This window comes from Macrotis lagotis, chromosome 4, assembly GCF_037893015.1.
Source record: "Macrotis lagotis isolate mMagLag1 chromosome 4, bilby.v1.9.chrom.fasta, whole genome shotgun sequence".
NCBI lineage: Eukaryota > Metazoa > Chordata > Mammalia > Peramelemorphia > Peramelidae > Macrotis > Macrotis lagotis.
In genome coordinates this window covers 8,899,741-8,920,025 of record NC_133661.1, presented here as the reverse complement: position 1 = coordinate 8,920,025, position 20,285 = coordinate 8,899,741, and the positions used below count along the sequence as shown (strand labels likewise).

Below are 20,285 nucleotides of genomic sequence, written 5' to 3'. Positions count from 1 at the left end.
TGTTGAAATGGAAGAGTTTTATGAGGGTAATTGGGAATCGGGTCATCACAGAAAGCAATTATGGAAGGGGACCCTCCTTGGTTAAGCTCATCACTCCTAATCTCATCATCACACCATTATCTCCAGCCTTGACTTACCCCTCTACTCTCAGCCTTCTCTACTCTCTTGGTTGGAGGGCTTGGAAAGTAAACTACCAACTCCTCTCAATATCTTCCTTTATAGGAGGCAGAAACTGGTCCTATGGCCCCCTCCATTCTGTACTTGTCTTTCAGCTCCTTGGTATCCTTGGAAAAGGACATCTTCCCCCTTCCCTTTAGGTTGTCTTTTATGCTTTGTCTCCCTTCATCAGAACACACGTTTCTAGAAGGCAGAGACCATCTTTCTTATTAATTGTATCCACAGTTCTTAGCCCAAGGACCTGATACACAGTAGATGTTGAATAAATGTCAACCAATGAATTGGATTGGTGATTCAAGAAGAGATATCTTTAAGGATACAGGACTTAGGGGTGGATGCAGATTACATCAAGAAACAGTAGAAACTAGGCAATACAGCATTGCAGAATGAATATTTCATATTGCAGAATACACATTGAATACACACTGCATGTCTAACAAGCATGACCCATTGCTAAGAATCAGACATTAGAAACTCACTTTCTTTCATGGAGTGACATGCAAGTCCTCAATTCTACAGGCCTTAAAGTAGTTTTGAGGACTCAAAGGATAGACCATATTCTTGTGGGATCATTATTACATACCAAATTGCTCCCCATAATCTCTTTTATATAATACTATGCATAAAGGAACTTAAAATGGATCATAGTCCATTGAAATACTTTAAAATAGCATCTTTATAGGAAAAGAAAACAGAGAGAGTCTGGCATGCCTCCCAAAGTTTTGAGAGAGCAGATTTTCATGATAGGTAGGTTTCCATGAACCAAAACTCTATAGGGAAAGCAATTCCCCAGGTAACAGGGCCCCTTAAGAATAAAATGCTGAAGAAACAAAGAGAAATAATTCTGGAAAAGAGGAGCCTTTGAATTCTCCTTATAGAGTTGAATAGAGGAAGTGGAGATAAGGGTTTTACTCTACCTTGCAACAAGAACCATTGTTTTATTGGCTATAGGGGTCATCTCACCTTGTAGGGTTTGTGATGAACATAAATACACAGACTGCCATGAAGATAATTAGAGCTTATGCATCAAGATATGTTGCAGACAGTAACTAAGTAAACATATACCTTGATTCTCAGTGACTTCAATGAAACAGTGGTCACAGGGGAGAGAGGTGAAAAATATGCTGGAAAATATAGTTTGACAGGCTAGAACATTGGGCAGAATCTAATAAGGTGAAAATTAATCAGGATAAATGCAAAGGCAGAGAATTTCAGAGCCATGTCTCCCCCCTCTATTCTCTTCCCACCCCTACCAGTGTTATATTGGACAGTGATACGACTCCTTCTAACTTTGAGATTATGTTATTCTGTAATTCTCTTTGCTTCATTTGAGCATAAAAATATAAAAACACCAACAAAAAGGTTTGTTCATTTTTCAGAAGTCTTATGTAGGCATATCATAAGAGTCAGAAGCTACTGAACCTGATCAGCCCTGAATGGTATCATATGAAATGAAAACAACTCTGTCTTAACAGATGGGAAATGGCCAGGCCCCCAGAATGCCATTTCAGGCTCAGATACCTGAGCAGGGGTAAAATGACATCTGCTTAGAGTAACAGACAAAGTCGATGCTGAAAAAAAAGGATGAAAGTGAGAAAAAAATTACTTATTAAAATACAGCAGTTTGGGATGGCTAGGTGGCGCAGTGGATAGAGTACCGGCCCTGGAGTCAGGAGTACCTGAGTTCAAATCCAACCTCAGACACTTAATAATTACTAGCTGCGTGGCCTTGGGAAAGCCACTTAGCCCCATTGCCTTGTAGAAACCTATAAAAAAGTAGAGCAGCTCTAAAACTTCCCTTTTAAACAAACTCTTGACTGAAAAATGGGAAATGGATACAAGCCAAGGTGTTGACTACTATAATCACTAATTTTTTTAGACTAATCATTAGTTTGGGGAACTTCTAGCATAGAAACTCCATTCACTACTGTATTATAAGGTTTGAACCTAAATAGTTCTGAATCCAAAGCCACACTGATCTTCCATTCCCTACAACAGAGGCTTTGTCTCTTTAGAGACAACTGATCGATTTAAAATGCCACAAGGGGGAGATCCAAAGAGCCCAGAAACTATCTTCATCAACAGTCCTTCAAATGGGGAAGTCAAGGGTATCACTGTTTTAATGTATGAGTTCATTTGCAAAATATTAAGTAGATGGAGGCGGAAAGATTACAGTAAAGTTTCATTCAACAGTGAAATATTTGAACCTGGGAAAAAAAGTGTTGTGTGACACTGAATTAATTCAAATGATCACCAAAGGATTTATTGTTGACACTTTATATAAAGACAATACATGGACTAAGAGAATCATTTTGCTGGAATTTCTAAAATAATCTATGCTCATCATTAAACCAGAATGATGTGCTGCTATCTACAAATAGTGACTAGATAAACCAGTAGGCAATTCATTGGGTAGCTTGTTTTTGAAGAAAACCAAATTATTAAATGTATAGAGGAGAATAACACTGGAGAGAATGTATGGATGGGCTGCGATATATACTGGCGAAGGACCATTCATATCATTGCAATTATATCTAAGTTTTCCCCTGCACCTAACAAAAAGGTATTTATGCAGGGTCTTGATTATATATGCTAAAGTGAATTAAATTGTACTAATAAGTGATATCATGGGGGGGGTATTGTTATTGAAGGTCTTTGCCAGTGTTTTTCCTATATAAAAGTCCAAAGAAGAGGAAAGGTTTTTTTTTAACTTATGGATGACATTGGATGCCTTGAAACATCCTTTAGAATACCACTAAAACGCAAGTCAAGATCATCTACAACAAGGGGAAGAGAATGGAGCTGCCAATAGGACGTTGTGCCTATTTCCCAGACTGTGAGATGTGGTTGGACAGAAAGGTCACGGTATCTGTTCATCAGTGCATTACAGACATATACTGCATGCACCTGGACAATGAGCTGGACCTAGAGTTGTTCAGTAGGAACAATCTTGGCTGGATTATATTTGAGGAACTACAGAGGTCTCTCGTGGATGTGAAGAAGCTTCCTGTTATCAAAGCCCATTTTTTAACATTCATCTTCTCACGGGGAAAATTGTGGATATAGCACATTTTTAGGTGATTCAAAGGGCAATGTAAAGAAACACAAGAGGTCTAAGGAGATTGTGGCCAATAACCAAGGATGACTTCCAGGAAAGGTAGAAGTCCACAAACTGGAAAGTCCGAAAGAAGTTGAGCTGCTGAAGGGACTTGAATCCACGTTACATGAAGATTGATGGAAGAAGTCAGGCACGTGTGGTTTGGAAAAGAAAGACTTGGAGACATGAGAGCTGTCTTCAAGTATTTGAAGAGATGACAAGCGGAAGAATTAGCGCCATTCTGTTTAGCCCCAGAAGACAGAACCAGTGCTAGTGGGCGGAAGTTCTGCACAGTCACATCTAGATTGGATGTCAGGCAAAACTTCATAGCCATTGAAGCTCTCCAAAAGTAGAATGGGTCAGGTGGAGTCTAGATGGCGGGGTGCTCAGGTTAGCCAATGCACCCCCTCCTAGGAAATGGTCAAGATCCAATTCTGATTAAGGAAATCCAGAGAAAGTCATAGCAAGTTATTTTGCTAGCCTAGAGCAGTTCAAGAGGAGGAGGAGGAGGAGGATGAGAGAGCGAGAGAGACAGAGCAAGATGGAGATAGAGAGACTGAGACAGAGAGACAGAGGGAGAGACAGAGAGAAAGGAGGAGCAGGAGGGAGTGAGGGAGAAATAGAAGTAGAGACAGAAACAAAGAGAGGTCTGCAGATGACACCAGGGCGAGGACGTACCAGGAGCCCAGTATAGCGGCAGCGGAGGGGAACATTCTAACACCCAGGGAAGGGAAGGGTACTGAGATCGAATCTCATTGCAGGAAGCCCCAGAGCAGTACACATTCCCAGAGGCCTATTGAGCCAGTGCTGGGATCAGGAAGAAGGGCTCCCTGGCAGTGCCATTCATGACCCCATGCTGGGTCCCAGGGCCGGTGATCACCAGTGAAGGAAGCCCCAGATGGATATGGAGCAAGGAACAAGAAGAGCCACCAAATCTCTTCTATAGCACAAACATGACCTTGATATCTAAACTCGTGAGAGTTCAAACAAAGAATGCTACAGACCAATTTTCCTCATGAATATTGAGGCACAAATTTTAAATAAAATACCAGCAAGGAGCTTATAGCAATATAGCACAAATATCCTACCCCACGATCATGTTGGATTTATTCCAGGAAGGCAATGTTGGCTCAATATTAAGAAAACTGTAAGCGTAATTGAGCACATCAATAACAAAAACAGCCCCAAAATCATATGATTATTTCATAGATGCAGAAAAGGCTTTTGAAAAAATACAACTCTCGTTTCTGTTAAAAAACACTCGAGAGCACAGGAACAAATGGAGCTTTCCTTAAAATGGTAAATACTGTCTATCTCAAACTGAGAACACGTCTTCTCTGTAATGAGGAGGAAGTTAAAGCCTTCCCAAGAAGATCGGGACTCAGGCAAAGACGACCATTGCCACCGCTATTATTCAACCTTGCATTAGAAATGCTAGCTATAGAAATAAGACAAGAAAACTAAATTGAAGGAATAAACAGTCAGTGAGGGAGCCAAGCTATCACTTAGTGTAGATGATAGGATGATACAGTTAGAAAAGCCTAGTCAAAACAAGGAACAACTTTAGTAAAGTTTCAAAGTATAAAGCAAACCCACATTTAGTCACCAGCATTTCTATATAATTCCAACAAACCCCCGTAGGAAGAGGGAGAAAGAACAATTACATTTAAAATAACTGCAGACCATATCAACTAATTTGGAGTCTGCTTGCCAAAACATCCATAGGAACCATATGAACACAAAACGTTTACAGTTACAAAACATTTCACAAGGGGCAGCTAGGTGGCACAGTGGATAGAGCACTGGCCCTGGAGTCAGGAGGACCTGAGTTCTAATCCAGCCTCAGACACTTAATAATGACCTAGCTGTGTGGCCTTGGGCAAGCCACTTAACCCCATTGTCTTGCAAAAAAAATTAAACAAAAACATTTCACACGCACAAAATAGAAATTTAAATGGGTGGATAAATGTTCATTACTTGGGTTGAGCCAATGTGTTAAAAATGACAATTCTACTTAATTTACTTGGACAGTTCTATACCAATCAAGCTATCAAATAGAATAGAAAAAGTAATAATAAAATTCATCTGTAGGAATAAAATGTCAAGAACATCAAGGAAATCAGTGAAAAAATGGGAAGGAAGAGTGTCTAGAAATATCAGATAGCAAACCATACTACAGAACTTTAGTTATCAAAACAATTTGGTAATGGGTCATAAATGGAGAGTTCATCAGTGTAGCAAATTAGGCAGGTAATGTATAAAAACAGACAAGTACTGTCGCCTAGTATTTGATAAAACCAAGGATTCTAACTTCGGGCAAAATATTACCTATTTAATAAAAATTGTTGGGAAACTGGGAAGTAATTTGGCAGAAATTAACGTGGACTGACATCTAGCACTGTTATCAGGATAAACTCAGGAGGGGTTCATGATTTTTACAGAAATTATGATATAATAAACAAATTAATGGAGCAGAGAAGAAAACTGCCAATTCTGTGGATAAAGAGATTGTGGCACAGACAATACCATCAAGATATAGACAGGTTCACAGGAAGAAGAATAGATAATTTTGATTATATAAATTAAAAGGGTTTTACATAAAAAAAACCAAATGCAGCTAAAATTCAAAGGAAATCAGGAACCTGGGAAAACCATCAACAGCAAGGTCCTCTAATAAAGGTTTCATTTCTCAAATATATTCTGAATTTAGAATAAGAACCATTGTCTACCTGATAAATGGTTAAAGGATATGAATAAATAGCTTTTAGAGGAAGAAGTCAAATGTTATCAATAGCCATATTGTGGGAAATAGCCATCTCACAAATAATTGAGAAATTAAAAATAAAAGCCTAAGAAAATAAAACTAAAAACTCAAAACCCTAAGGTACCCACCATACTCATCATATTGGTTAAGCTGACAAAAAAGGAAGATGACAAATGCTAGAAAGGATTTGGAAGAAAAACAATACTAATACACTGTCGGTGGAGCTGTGAACTAGTCCAGTCATTCTGAAAGACAGTTTTGGAACTGTGTATATATCCTTTGACCCAGTGATACTGCTTCCATAGCCCCAAGAGATTTTTAAAAAGAGAGAATAAAGAAAAAAATCTATAGGTGCTAATATATTGGTAGCAACTCTTTTTTTTTGTGGTGGCACACAATTAGAAATGGGGAGGGTGCCCATTAATTGGGGGAATGGATGAATAAGCTACACTATATGAATATGATGGAATACTATTGTGCATAAAATAATGATAATATTGTAAAGATAATTAAGTTAGAAAGACAAGTATTCTGATCAACATAAAAACCAAGCACAATTCCAAAGGAATTCCAATGAAAAATTCTATCCAAATAGAAAACTGATGGACTTGAGTACAGGTAGAGAATACTGTCTTTTCCTTCCTTCCTTCCTTCCTTCCTTCCTTCCTTCCTTCCTTCCTTCCTTCCTTCCTTCCTTCCTTCCTTCCTTCCTTCCTCCCTCCCTCCCTTCCTTCCTTCCTTCCTTCCCTTCCTTCCCTCTTTTCCCTTCTTTCCTTCCCTCCCTCCTTCCTTTCCTTCCTTGTTTTCTTTTCTTCCTCCTTCCCTCTTTCCTTACTTTTTTTTCTTTCTTGGACATGACTGATATGTTTTATATGATTAATCAATTTTCAATAAGTTTTCTTTTTCTTGCTTTCTCATTGGATGAGAGGTCAAAGAAAATTTAGAACTGAAAAAAGTAAAAAAAGCCTCAGGTATAAAAACAAAACCTCCAAAGGCCCTGGATGTCTTGGGATAGAGTAGTTCTCTACACTTCTCTGACTTGGCATTCTTCAGAGAGTCTGGAAGAGCACTTTTCACATCAGTTGGAGAGTGGATTCTTGTCCAGGATGGCTTTAGACTGGGACTGAATTTCTTTCCATCTCTGAATGTGATCTGTTTCTGTGACTTTCCGTATGTAGATGGCGATGTCAAATCAAACACATCTCTAAGCACATGTAGGACTCAAAAAGGTGAACTTGAGGCAGCTAGGTGGCACAGTGGATAGAGCACCGGCCCTGGAATCAAGAGTACCTGAGTTCAAATCCAGCCTCAGACACTTAATAATGACCCAGCTGTGTGGCCTTGGGCAAGCCACTTAACCCCATTGCCTTGCAAAAAAAAAAAAAAGGTGAACTCATCAGCAGCAAAATGGAGGGATTATAGAGGAATCTGAGTGATGCCCTGGTACCTATGGCATGTGAAAGACTCCAGCATATTGGGTGGTTTCATAGAAGGACATAGACAGAATTTCTCAGTAAGAAAAATCCTGTGACTGCTGCTACCTGTACTGGTGAAGGAATGCCCACATGGAGTAGGTCCTAAATCCATCAAAGTATCAAAGACAGGCATCAGAAACTTCAAAAAAATGAAATGTGACTGACTGTACAGCTACACAGAGTGAGTTCACTCTTCTAATGAAAGATTCTGATTCACTGAGAAGACTAAAATGTATATTGTCACCCTCAGTACTAATAAATATTAATGACAGTGTCCTCACTCTAAGATAAGAAAAAAGCAAAGAAATTCAATCAGGGATGCGTCATATGGAAATCCCTAGGGCCACTTCTGAAAGGAATAAAACTTGAATCTTGTTAGGGTTTATGTTAAAATGAGAATCTTCTCAAAACTCTTAAAATCTAATGACCCAAATTCTTGGTATGCAGCTGTAAGAAGTATACATCTCGAAAATTGTGTTCTGTTCTTGGTGTCACATTTTCAGGAGAATTAAAGGGAGTTCAGAGAAGGGCAGCTGAACCTTTCCTTCTATGAATCACAGGTGCCAATGTGAGGAAAAGCCCTGGCAGGTGTTGGTTTCCCCACTCCCTTCTCCACCCTTTGCAAAAGCACTGGGGTGGGGAGAAAGTTTTCATAATCAGACCCATCTGTCCCAAAGGAAGATGAAAATTCATACTGGAAAAAAGTGGGGGTGCCTTTATGAACCTTAAACAAGATGGTGCTAAGAAGGTTGGGAGACACAGTGCAGGTGCTGGGAGAGCAGAAGAGATAAGACAGATTCATAATGAGGGCGCCAGGAGAGGAAAACAGAAAGTCAGGAGATCATCTAAGAAAGAGGTATCCCCAGTGACTGAAAAAATTCTTTTGTGAGAAGGTGGACCTATAGAATCTGAGTGTCAAACAGAAAAGGGGTACAAAACCAGAAGCACATTTTGACTTGGAGGTGAGAAAGAATTGTCAGGCTCCTACCTGGGGTTCCTGTGTCCCTGCACTACCAACAAACTGTTAGAGAGCTAAAACCTAGAACCAGCTGCTAGAGGCAGATTGAGATGTAAGGAGCAGCGAGTCTAGGAGAACTCACCAAAGAGTGATGGAGTGTGGAGTGTGGATGACCCAAGTCCCTCCTGGACAACACTGTTGGACGACTTTTGGAGGGATGTTCATCTATTTAAAGGTGAGGGAACTTATATCTGAATCGTTTCTTTGTTCTTTACTAGAAAATAGAATGGTTCTATATTCCGAAGTGAGTGGAAGTGAGTTGGAACACTTATAAGGGGAGTTGGAATACTTATAAGGAAGGTTGGAATGCTTACAAGGGGGGCTCATGGTCACCTCTGGAAGAAGAAAGGTTTCGCATGCTATGGAACTTTCACCTAAGTTACGTGGGTAAAATTCTATTAACTGAGAGGAGAAGGGAATGGGAAGGGATACTGGGGAGAAGGTTGCATTTGAGTTGGGACATGCCAAGAAAGAAGGCTTAGAATAGATGAACATACAGTTATGTTCTAAAGAGAGAGATTTGCTTTCTCATTTATGAATTTTTCACCAGTAAAAGATGAAATCAAATGAAACAAGATAGCTCCTCCCAATAAGAAATCTATCGTCTGATGGTATGACTGAAATACAAATCACTGACCGGCAACCCCAATGGAAAAAGCAATCCCAAGACACTTTTGCAAGAGAAACTGATGAGCTGGTATCCAGTCCCAAGATGCAGGTGCTCTGAGCATGAGAATACTCAATGAGCATTTCCAGAGGCAGCATCACTTTTTTTTGTAGGGCTCCTGCCAAGGGCCTGGCTCTGCTGACAAGTTTATTAGTTCACAGTTCTGTTTGTTCTTCTGTTGCCTCAGTCATGCCTTTCGGCTTATTTGTATGGGTCAAGTCATCCCTTCCTCATCTCCCTGTCTTTGCTATTTTCCCCGGTTATTTCAGACTGTGACATCTGCTCGGCATATTCCAGAGTAGACATGACTGGGCTTTCTTTTTTAGGTTTGTTCTTTTTCCATGTGCCAACACTGCGGCATCCTAACAGATGTCAAAAAGAATGGACTCCACTCCTGGAAAGGGAAGCAGACCTCTAAGCCACTCTAGCAAGGCATATCCTGCCATATACTATCAAATCTTTAGGAAGGACCCTTGGTTGAGGAATGTGCCCTAGAGAATTGCCTTCATATCTCTTCAGGGCTCTGCCAGCCTAAAGAGACATCCCTTCAGGGTTCATATCTTTTGTGACAGTCCTAGAAGCCTAGGAAAAAATTGTAGTTTGTATAACTAGTTTGGTTTTCGATATAATATTCTTGTTGCTAGATGTTGAGACCAGCATACAGCCACATATCCAAAATGTAAAAAGGAAAGCTGTCTCTATAAGAAATGGCGCCCCAAATCCGTTATGCAAATCCAGTTCTTGATGGAATATTCACAGATGATCCTTAATGGAATATTCACAAATTATCAATGACCTCTTAAAAAGCTGTTCAAGCTAGTCAGTCATCAGATGAATATAAATCAGAACCCGCATGAAGTGCTCCCTTTCCTCTTTCCAATTTGCAAAGATGTTTTAAAATGATCAAATTCAATGATGGTAGGGCTGTGGGGAAACAGGCACACTAAAGCTAACATTTCTAACAGGACTCTAAACTGCTCCAGTCTTTCTGGAAAGGCATCTGACATTAAGTAATAACAGTGACAAATTTTATACCCATGGACCCAGGAATGCCACTATTCAGACTATACTCTTAAGGATGCTAAAAATGAGAAAAAGATCAATATTTACAATTCCTCCTAATGTTAAAAATAGATGAAAACCCTTGTTTCAAATGATTTGAGAATGGCTGAACAAACTGTAGTATGCTAATGTGATAGAATCCGATATTTCTATAAGAGGTTGGTTGCTTCTTGTCTTTCCTTATCAAAGAAGACCATGATGACATCACTATGTTTGAGACAAAAGACAGTGTGTCCGACTGTGACTGATCAGACTGATGCGTGCTCAGAATGCTCTACCACAGGTCGGGCACAGATAGTCCATGGGAACATCTGGGGTGGGCACTCACAATTTACGGAAGTCCCATTTTCTTTGAGCTGCTTCAGTTCTGCCTTCCTCATAAAGTGCAACCCTGTCGCTGATGAGGGCATGCCATGCTGGGTGGGCTTGGCCCAGGGTCCCCCAAGCTGAACAGTCAGTTCTAAACTTCTTCAATGTGACCTTCAGGGTGTCGTGGTATTTCTTCTTCTGACCCCCTTGTGAATGCTTGCCCTGTTGGAGTTCTATATAAAATAAGTTTTTTGGGGGCAAGCGTACACCTGGCATTCTAACAATGTGTCCAGCCCATCATAGTTGTCCTCTCTGTAGTAATAGTGGAATGCCTGGCCATTTAGCCGAGAAAGGCCCTCAGTGTCTGGGACCTTCTCCTGTCAGGGGGTCTTCAGAGTCTTCCAGACAATTTAAATGGAAGTGATTCCAATTCCTGACATGGCGCTGGTAGACTGTCCAGGTTTCACAGGGTATAGCAATGAGGTCAGCACAATGGACTTGTAGACCTTCAGTTTGGTGGTCAATGGCCCTCAGTGTCTGGGACCTTCTCCTGTCAGGGGATCTTCAGAGTCTTCCAGACAATTTAAATGGAAGTGATTCCAATTCCTGACATGGTGCTGGTAGACTGTCCAGGTTTCACAGGGTATAGCAATGAGGTCAGCACAATGGACTTGTAGACCTTCAGTTTGGTGGTCAATCCATTAACAGGGGAGGAGAAGAAGAGATACAGAAAGATTTCATTGTGCTTGGCAGAGAACAGGTTCTTAATATGAACCTGTGGAACTGCATTGAAGTCTAGGGAAGAAAGCTCCATGATGAGCCTCTCCCTTTACAGGGGATCCTTGGTCAGGAACCATAAAATTCCTAGCTGAGGAATCATCACCTTTGAGAACTCAGGGGAACTCCAACAGAGCCCACAACTCCAGTGTCAGCCCCTATCAAAAGCTTTCCCCTTGGTTTTTGTTCAGTCAGTTCAGTTGAGTCCAACTCTTCATGACCCCATATGGATTGTTGGTTTTTTTTTTTTGTCAGAGATACCAGACTGGTTTTCCATTTCATTTTACAAATGAATAAACTGAGGCAAGCAGAGTTAAATGGCTTTCCCAGAGTCACAAGTGAGTAAGCATCTGAGGCTAGATTTAAACTCAGGTCTTCTTGTCTCCAGGTCTGTACCACCTAGCTGCCCCAAGCATTCCCTCTAACTCCCAAATGTTAGCATTCTCTCTGTCTCCAGTGATCATGGACACATCTATCTGTTCACCTGTTACATTCACCCCAACATACATATGAGTTTCTTGACAGCAAGGACTGTTTCTCATTTGATCTTTGGGCTGCCAGAAGTCAGAACTCAGTATGTATTTAATAAATGATTGGAATAGAAAAAATAGATACCAAAAATGAGATGGGAAAAGGAAATGGCATCCAACGAGATGCTTTTGCTTAATATAAAGACAAGATTAAAACATATGAATAACTTGTAGCTTATGATTTTATGTATGACTTAATTTTTATCATGTTTATGTAAATATTTACTTTTATTGATGATTACTAGGGTTATAATAAAAGCCTTCATGACGTTTTTATTTTTTGGAGACATGCAATGACTTTGAAGTATGCTTTGGTTAAAGGGCATTGCTTCAGGGGGAGAGAGGTTGGTTAAAAAGCCCATTTGCTTTGTTCTGAAAGTCAGTCATTCCATAATTTAGAACTGAAGGGACCTTAGCATTCAAGTTTGCCCAGTGTCCCCATTTCAACTGAGAGAACTGAGGCCTGGAAAGGCTTCACACTTCCTGAAGTCCATGTAGTTGGTAATTCAACAGATGAACCTTTTTTTATATAATATGGCTCATGAATCAATTGGACTCAAGGTGCCCAGTGGCCAAATCACACACCCATGGAGGTATAACATGGGACAGAGGAATGACCATTTACTAAGACCTGAGTTCAAATTCTGATTCCACTACTACCTGAAAGCCCCTGGACAAGGGCTCAGTTCTCTTTCTTGGATGGGATACACTCTAAAGCGGCTTCCAACCTTAAATGACATAATCTGGGTTTAAGCTCAGGTCCTTTGACCCCCTACTCCACAGGTCCTTCCCCTAATTTACCACTGGACATAGAAATGATCATCTCATTCATGCCATTGTATCCTGGAATGATTATGGCAAAAGAACACTGGGTAAGGAAGATTGGAGTTGCAATCTGGCCTCAAACATTTATTCAAACATATGCTTCACCTCTGCCTGACTCAGTTTCCTCTTCTGTAAAATGGGAATCACAATAGTAATGATTATTGTTGTTGTCATTGTAAGGGTGCTGTTGTCATTGCTCGTTAGAATGTCATCTCCCCGAGGGCAGCTGACGTTTTTCTCTTTGCTTGTCTTTGCACCATTGATCTTTCCGATAGCTTAGTACAGAGCCCTCAGTAGCTATGCGTTTTGCTTCCCTTCCTCGGCATGCCAGGTAGGAAAAAAATCATTGGCAACTTGGTCTTGTCTTGATAGAACCATCCCATAGTTTGTTCTCATTTCCTTCTGCCCCTAGGACCACAGGCTATTTAAACTAAACCCTTCAGTTGTCCAAGGAGAAAACTGAGGCTCAGAGAGATTTCAGTGGCTGGATTCAAAGATGAGAAAGGCCCTCAGCATCTGGGATCTTCTCCTGTCAGGTGATCTCCAGAATCTTCCAGACAGTTTAAATGGAAGCGATCCCAATTCAAAGATGGCAACTGGGCAAGGATTCATGAATCCCCCTTGTGTCCATGTCAACTGTGAGACTAGAATTGATGCTTCTCCCCCTCATCAGCCAATGGGACGTTAGGCATAGTGGAGAGATCCTTGGGTTTGGAGTCAGATGAATTCAAAATGGATTCAAATACTCCTAACTTCCACACTAGCAACCACCCCAAGGACTCCAGTTGGTGTTCCCTGCCTGCCACACTCTCCCTGTGTACCCCAGCCCAGCTCTGGGGGCTCTGCCATGGCCATGACAAGCTAGTACCCTCTTTCAAGAATATTTTCCTTTTTTTAAAGAAACAGATAACAACCCAAAAGCCTCCTTGACACCATGGCCAGGGGTCGCTTGAACATTCAGGCTACTAATGAAGTATGCATGTAAAGAAAACATGGAATTTGGCTGCTCTCCTGTGTCTGGAAGACACGTGGAAGACAAAAATCTTTCTTGTCTGTTCATTTAATGTGACCTTCCGTCTTCTACTCATCCAAGGCTAAAGATTCGGATGTTTCCTTGTTTAGCTGATCTCCAAAAAGAGACAGGAAGGGAAAGTCAACCAACTCTCCTCCAGGAGAGAGACATTCAAAGGGACGGTCAGAAGCAGAACAGGACAGGTCTGATGGAGCCAGTTGCTACTGTTTTTTGACTGCACTGGACATTCACCGGGCCCTTGACGATCTCCTTTAACAGCGGCAATCATTATAATGATGATGATGATAAGAATAACGGACGATTATTCGGCACGGTCAGGTTTGCAAAGGATATTATCCCATTTGATTCTCATCAATTCTATGAGATGGGAGCAATGGTTATGCCCATTTTACAGATGACAATAGAGCTCAGAGAGAAGGAGGGATTCTCCCAGAGTCATGCAGCCAGTATCCAAGGCAAGATTCAAAATCAAGTCTTCCCGACTCCAAGTCACTTCATATCAACAAGCATGTTTTAAGGGTCTACTGTCATGGGGTGGGGGCAGGGAATAAGTATATAAATGGCCCCTGTCAGGGTCATTTAGTGTTAGGGACTTAAATGCTATCTCATTGGATCCTCACAACAACTCACTGCCATGACCATTTCCATTTTACAGGTGAGGGAACTAAGGCAGACAGAGACTGAGTGACTTGCCCAGGGTCACACAGCTAATAGTGTCTGAGGCTGGATTTGAACCCAGGCCTTCCTGACTCCATGCCAGCCCTCTGTGTACTAAGGTATCATTTAGCTGCTTCTAGTTAATTCATCTCTTTCAGCCTCAGTTTCTTCATCTGTAAAATGAGTCGGGCTCTATGACCTCTCAGGTACCTTCCATCTCTATAACTATGATCCTAGGAACTGGACTGAGGTGGGATTAATAAAAGCCTTGTATACGAGGTGGCATGTGGTCTGAACCTTGACAGGAACAAAGAATTCTAAAAGTTGAGGTTAAGGAGGGAAAGTCCTGGAAAGTGGGACTTCCTGTAGGGGGAGGCAGGAACCAGTAGACTGGTTGAACTGGAATGCAGCTGTGTGACATTGGCAAGTCACTTAACCCCATGACCTTAAATTAAAAAAAATAAAGGCTAACTCTTCCCTCCTGGAAAGAGGTGGGGGACTCTGAAGCAAAATACACAACAGGTGTATTCCCTGTAAACAAGGATGAGCTTTGGCTGGGGAAGGAGAGAGGACGATTGTATTCTGGAACCCAAACCAAATGTATCTTGAGTGTCTAGAAGCTTGGGCTGTTCTTGGAGGAAGACAGAGCCTGGGTTCAGGTTCTGCCCCTGCCTCTCCTGCCTATGAGACCCTGATGCCATAGGTCAGCCAACCTCTCTCTGCCCTGGACAACTTCCTCATTTCAAAAAGATTTGCTGAACTTCAGTGATAGAGGGAGTCTTCTCACTGGGAGTGACCTAGACCAATGAAATCTAGTGAAAGATTTAGTAAAAATGCATTAATAAATCTCTAAATTTCCAAGGAAAGAACGATGAGAGAAGTGATAGCTAGAAAGGAGGCAAGCCTTGTGGCTCTGCCTTAATTCCCATGACTGTCCAATTTTATCTGCATTTCTAGAGAGCTCTTCATGTGCTTAATCCACCCATCGAAGGGCATTTATTAGGCACCTATTGTATACTGTATTATATGAAGGCCTGGGGATTCCAGGGAAGAGCTCTTTGTTCTTGACTGGTAAGATGCTCATTTTCCAAGGTGGGCTCTTGGTGATACACAGCCCATAGGTCAGGCTCCCTGAGTGGCCTTTTTTAACAGCTTCCTGCTCCTGTTAACCACTTCGAGAATCCCAAGAATATTTTCTGGGTTGTGTCTCAGGTCTCTTTGCTCTCCCTGGATTCTCACTATCACACACACACATCTCAGGTTGCACCCTGAAGGGTCACAGCAATCTCCTAGAAGGTGGTGGGCTTGAGGTCCAAGCATGGGATGCCAAAGTGTCCAGGCTTAAATCTGGTGGATTCCCATCAGAGCTATCTGAGCATTCTGAGGGGTCTGTAAAGTGCCCAGAGCTCAGAGAGGGCGGAGAAACAGCCTGGGATCTTGTGCCAGAGTGCCCAGATCTGAATCCTGCCTGGCTAAGGCTCCTGAACCTCAACTTCCTCATGTGCAAGAAGGGGATCACAAGCCTTCTGCTGGGCTCCCAGGCCTGGACTGGAGCCTGATGACCCTTGAGTGCAAGCCAGGAGCGCTCCCTGGAGATTTCAGGAGTGGGCTTCTGGCCTGGGCACCTCCCTGGAGGGGGGGAACGAGCCCCTTCCACTGGGCATCAGGAAGTCTCCCTCTGTCTCAAGCCCAGATCTACCTCTTGTACCTTCTTCTTTCTCCTCCACTGGGCCATGACGAGGCGGCAGCTCCGAGTGTGCCCAGCTCCTCCCACTGGCCCTCGTACGGAATGCCCTCAAGGCTCATGAACTTCTTAGATGTCCTTCTCTGGCTAATCTCCAGCTGATCCAGGTCCTTCTTGCCCTTGGGTCTAAGAATTGAACAGTCCAGCCCTATGCCTAGAAACCATACCATCATAACATAGATGTAGTCTCATTCAGACAAGCCAATCCGTCAACAAACATGGGTACGTACATGGTTGAGGACCTTTATTTAGATCTTTTTATTTAGCTTTTTTGATTTTGTTTTTTGTTTTCTGGTGGAGCAATGGTGTTAAGTGACTTGCCCAAGGTCACATAGATAGGAATTTTCAAGTGTCTGAGACTGGATTTGAAGTCAGGTCCTCCTGACTCCAGGGCCAGTGCAGTGAATAGAACACTGGCTAAGGAGAATGGAAGTTGGAATCTAGTCTCAATCACTTGCATTTACTAGCAGTGTGACCTTGGACAAGTCACTTCACCCTAGTTGCCTTGCATCCAGGGCCATCTCCAGTCATACTGATTCCTATCTGGTCACTGGACCCAGCTGGTTCTGGAGGAGAAAGTGAGGCTAGGGGCATAGCACAGTCCCCCTCACTCCAATCCAGTTCATGTGCTTGTCACAGCCTTATAGGAAAAACATCAATTAAGTACTCACTGGTTACCAAGCTCATACAAAAGCTGATCCCTGCCCTGAGGGAGCGCCTGGGCCCATTTTGATGTGTATGGTCACTCCAGTTCTGAGACCAGTTCATCTGGGCCTCATCTAGCCTGGACTTTGGAAGGGAATTTTGGACCTCCTGAATTTCAGCCCAATCTCAAGGGTGCCAAGATCTGCCGGGGGTGGGAGCCTGGCATCTGGTATGTTTGCTATTACTCCCAGCTTGTCTCCTTCCCTGAAAACTGGACCAGTGCGTGAACCTGCTTTCATCCAGTATGTTTTATCCAACATTATTTATTGTTAACATAAAGACGCTCAGTAGCACAAAGCCTTGCCCCAGTGGCCTCATCCAGGAATCCCCAACCAGGTTGGGGTTGGACCATTGACAATTTTATTGTCAGTTATCAGCGCAATCTGTCCATATTTCCAAGGCCCAGAACAACTGAAGGAAAGGCCATATCCAAAGAACCACGCCATTGTAGACAAGTTGGGTCTACAATGTTGGTTGATATCTACCCCCACCACTTTCTTCTCCCTGGTTACCCCACAACTGGTCCAAGGCCCTCCCAGAGCTCCTGCCCGATGTTTCACAGCTAAGAGGAGGAGATGGTCAGGCCAGGCCATGGAAGCCCTGCTGCCTTCTCTCAGGATGGAGAGGCTTAGCCAACAGTCCTGGTGACAGACAACAACAGAACGGCAACTCCTCACATAGGGTAAATCCCATTTGTGTTTGAGGGCAAGGGGCAGAGGCAGAAGGATAGGCATTGGTGGAGCAGGGAAAGGGTGGCCTGACTGTCAAGGATTGCAATGAGGAAGGAGAGTAGGCCTTGGAGAGGGGCACCATAGTGATCAGTGTTCCAGTCCAGAGGGGCACCACAGTGATCAGAGGATGCCAGCCCAAAGGGGCACCACAGTGAACAGAGGGTGCTGGCCCAGAGGACACCACAGTGATCAGAGGGTGCCAGCCCATAGGTGGTTGCCTTGTGGATAAGACTCAAGAGGCCCCCAAGAAATGGTGGTGGCTCCAAGGAAGAAGGCCCCTTGGTGGCTGCCCCAGACTTGGTGACCTGTGCCAGTGACAGCTCAAGGACATGTCTGCTTCCCTCTGCTTCCCAGAGGGACATATTTCATAAGGAAGAGAAAAGCTCCCCGGCTCTAGGAGCAGCCCATGGAGCAATGACAGGGAGGCTTTGCTGCTGGGATGCTCTGGCCGGGGAGGGTGGGGTCTCCAGGAAGTATCCCCTCTGGGTGGCCCAGGTCCATACATGGCTTGGCAACCCCAAAGGTGAGAATACAGTCCTGCTTTTCTCTCCCCAGAAGTGTCTGGTCCGGATCTGGCCCTGCTTCAGGAGGGGCGTCTCCCCAACCTGTTATCTCGGGTTTCTGGAAATGGGTGTTGGGCAGGACCCCTAGCCAGCGGGGAGGACTCACCACTGAGAGGATGAGGGATGGTGTACTGCTTCTTCTTTGTTGTCCGCAGGGGCAGCGGGCTTGGCTTCCTCCTGGGGCTTTCACCTTGTTGGGCTTTCCTCTGTTGGGCCATACTTTCGAGCTTTCTCAGCCGTTCTTGTGAGCGAGAGATAAACTGAGGTTTGTGGACCTCAAGAGCTTCCTGGGGGCAACAGAGAGGAGGTTTTATATGGGAAAAGGCCCGGAGAGACAGGCTGGCCAGCCACCTGTGCTAAGGGGAAGTCTGGAGAGGGCATGGTTCAAGGGCTGAACAGTACGCCCCAGCCTCACCACTAGGCCACGGCCATTGGGGGCAGCCAGCAGAGCCTTCGTGGTGGCTGTGGGGGCCGAAGGGGGCTTGCATCTGGCCCAGCAGGGAGAGAGAGAGTACCAATTGCCACCCCATTAATTTCAAACACATTTATCATCCACAATGGATGAAGCCTGGGTGGTCCTTGATGTTTATGACAATGAGGGAAGGGTGGAGAAAGAAGGGAGGTATCTGGAGTCCTCCTGGGCTGGAGTGGGTGGAAGAGGCCTAAGAAAACATGCCGATTATTGGGAAAAGAAGAAACTGGAGCACGTGCGAGACATAGCATTGTGTCCACACGTGAGGGAATGAGCTCATCTTTTCAAGGGGGAAACCCAAATACTTCTCCAACAGATAAGAGGCTATACTGGTTGTGGAGGGCTGTACTTGGAGCCAGAGAAAATCTGGGTTCAGATCCCAGCTCTTCCATTTACTGCTTGGTGATTCAGAAGGAGTCATTAGCCCTCTTTGGGTCTGTTTCCTTATCTTTGAAATAAAATTGGGGGAAGGGGTTGGAATGAACCCATTGCCCATTGTCAACTCCATCATTAGTACCAGAGGGCACAAGATCAAACAGGAAACCGTAATGATCATTAGATATGATGCCTTCATTGGGACAGATTTGCCCAAGATGACCAGAAAATGGTCAGAGTGGGCAGGGTCTCTTTCTCCCAATGCAAGGACCCTCTTGGTGGTCATCCTGGGTGTGACCCTGTCTAATAGTCTACCAGGAAAAATGAATGGAATGGCAGAAGTCCCCTCTAAGGCTTCCCCTCCCCACTATGTCATGGGATGAGCACATCCAAGGAAGACCAAGGAGAGGAGCCTGGGAAAGAACCATCAGATGTGCTTCCCAGTGACTTCCTGGGAAACATTTCTCTTCCCCCAGAAAGAGGCATGGTGGCTTTTACCCTTAGAGTCAGGGAGTGGGCAGGAAAGACACTGATCTCGGGTTCCAGGTGCGCCTCCTGTTCCGGGGGTAGCTCTGCCTTCTCCGGGCTCATGGGCTCTGAGGGGGCCTCTGGGGCTGCTGGGGATGCCGGGGCCATCCCTCCTTCTTCGCTGGGACTCCGGCAGGCCTTGAGTTTCACAACCAGGTCACAGCATCTATAATCCCCTACAAGAGAAAGGCACAAATCCATTTAGGGCCCCCTGGGTGGGGCTGCCCCAGGCCTGAGCATATTAGACACCGAAAGCTGGCAGATCCTTAGTGGTCTTGCCAAGCAGAAGGCTCCTGCCTAATCACTGCCCTTCTCCACTGCCCTGGGTCCCAGGAATCACCACTCACGTTAAGCTAGATTCTGGGGTCTACTAATGAGACTTTTCTGGTATCTCCCTCAATTTCTGCCTCTTCAGTCTCTCCGAAAAATGCATCATTCTATTCTGTGCTCCATTCTCAAAGCATCCTTCCTAATTATTCCAGTTCAGTGCGGGGGACAGCGTATTAATCTCTCTTCTGTTTGCTGCTCTAATGGCAGAAGACAGCAAGGGGAATTGGATTATTCTTCCTTCTCCTTGACTTGTCCCAAATCATCCCCGACTTTACATGTTCATTGGAAGGTTTTCTTCTGCAGTATTGTTAATGACCTTTCTGAGATCTAGACTGGCATCACGATAGGAAAATGTCCAAGAAATCAGGGCATCCCTACAAGTGAGGCACTGGGATTGGGCTTGAGCCCGGTCTCTGTCCCCAGGGGGAGGAGGAGGGTATCACTCA

The 20,285-nt window shown here is 43.7% G+C and overlaps 1 protein-coding gene across 4 annotated transcripts in view; it reads right to left on the bottom strand.

Annotated features, from left to right (window-relative positions):
* The window catches only part of C4H10orf90 (chromosome 4 C10orf90 homolog), a 144,253-nt gene that overhangs the window by 25,362 nt on the left and 98,606 nt on the right, over positions 1-20,285 (bottom strand). For all 4 annotated transcript variants that reach the window (XM_074232178.1, XM_074232181.1, XM_074232179.1 and 1 more), the window contains exons 4-5: positions 19,480-19,685; positions 18,241-18,421 (exon numbers count right to left, since the gene is read on the bottom strand). In XM_074232178.1, the coding sequence (XP_074088279.1) occupies positions 18,241-18,421; positions 19,480-19,685 (387 nt within the window). The remainder of the gene's footprint in view (positions 1-18,240; positions 18,422-19,479; positions 19,686-20,285) is intronic.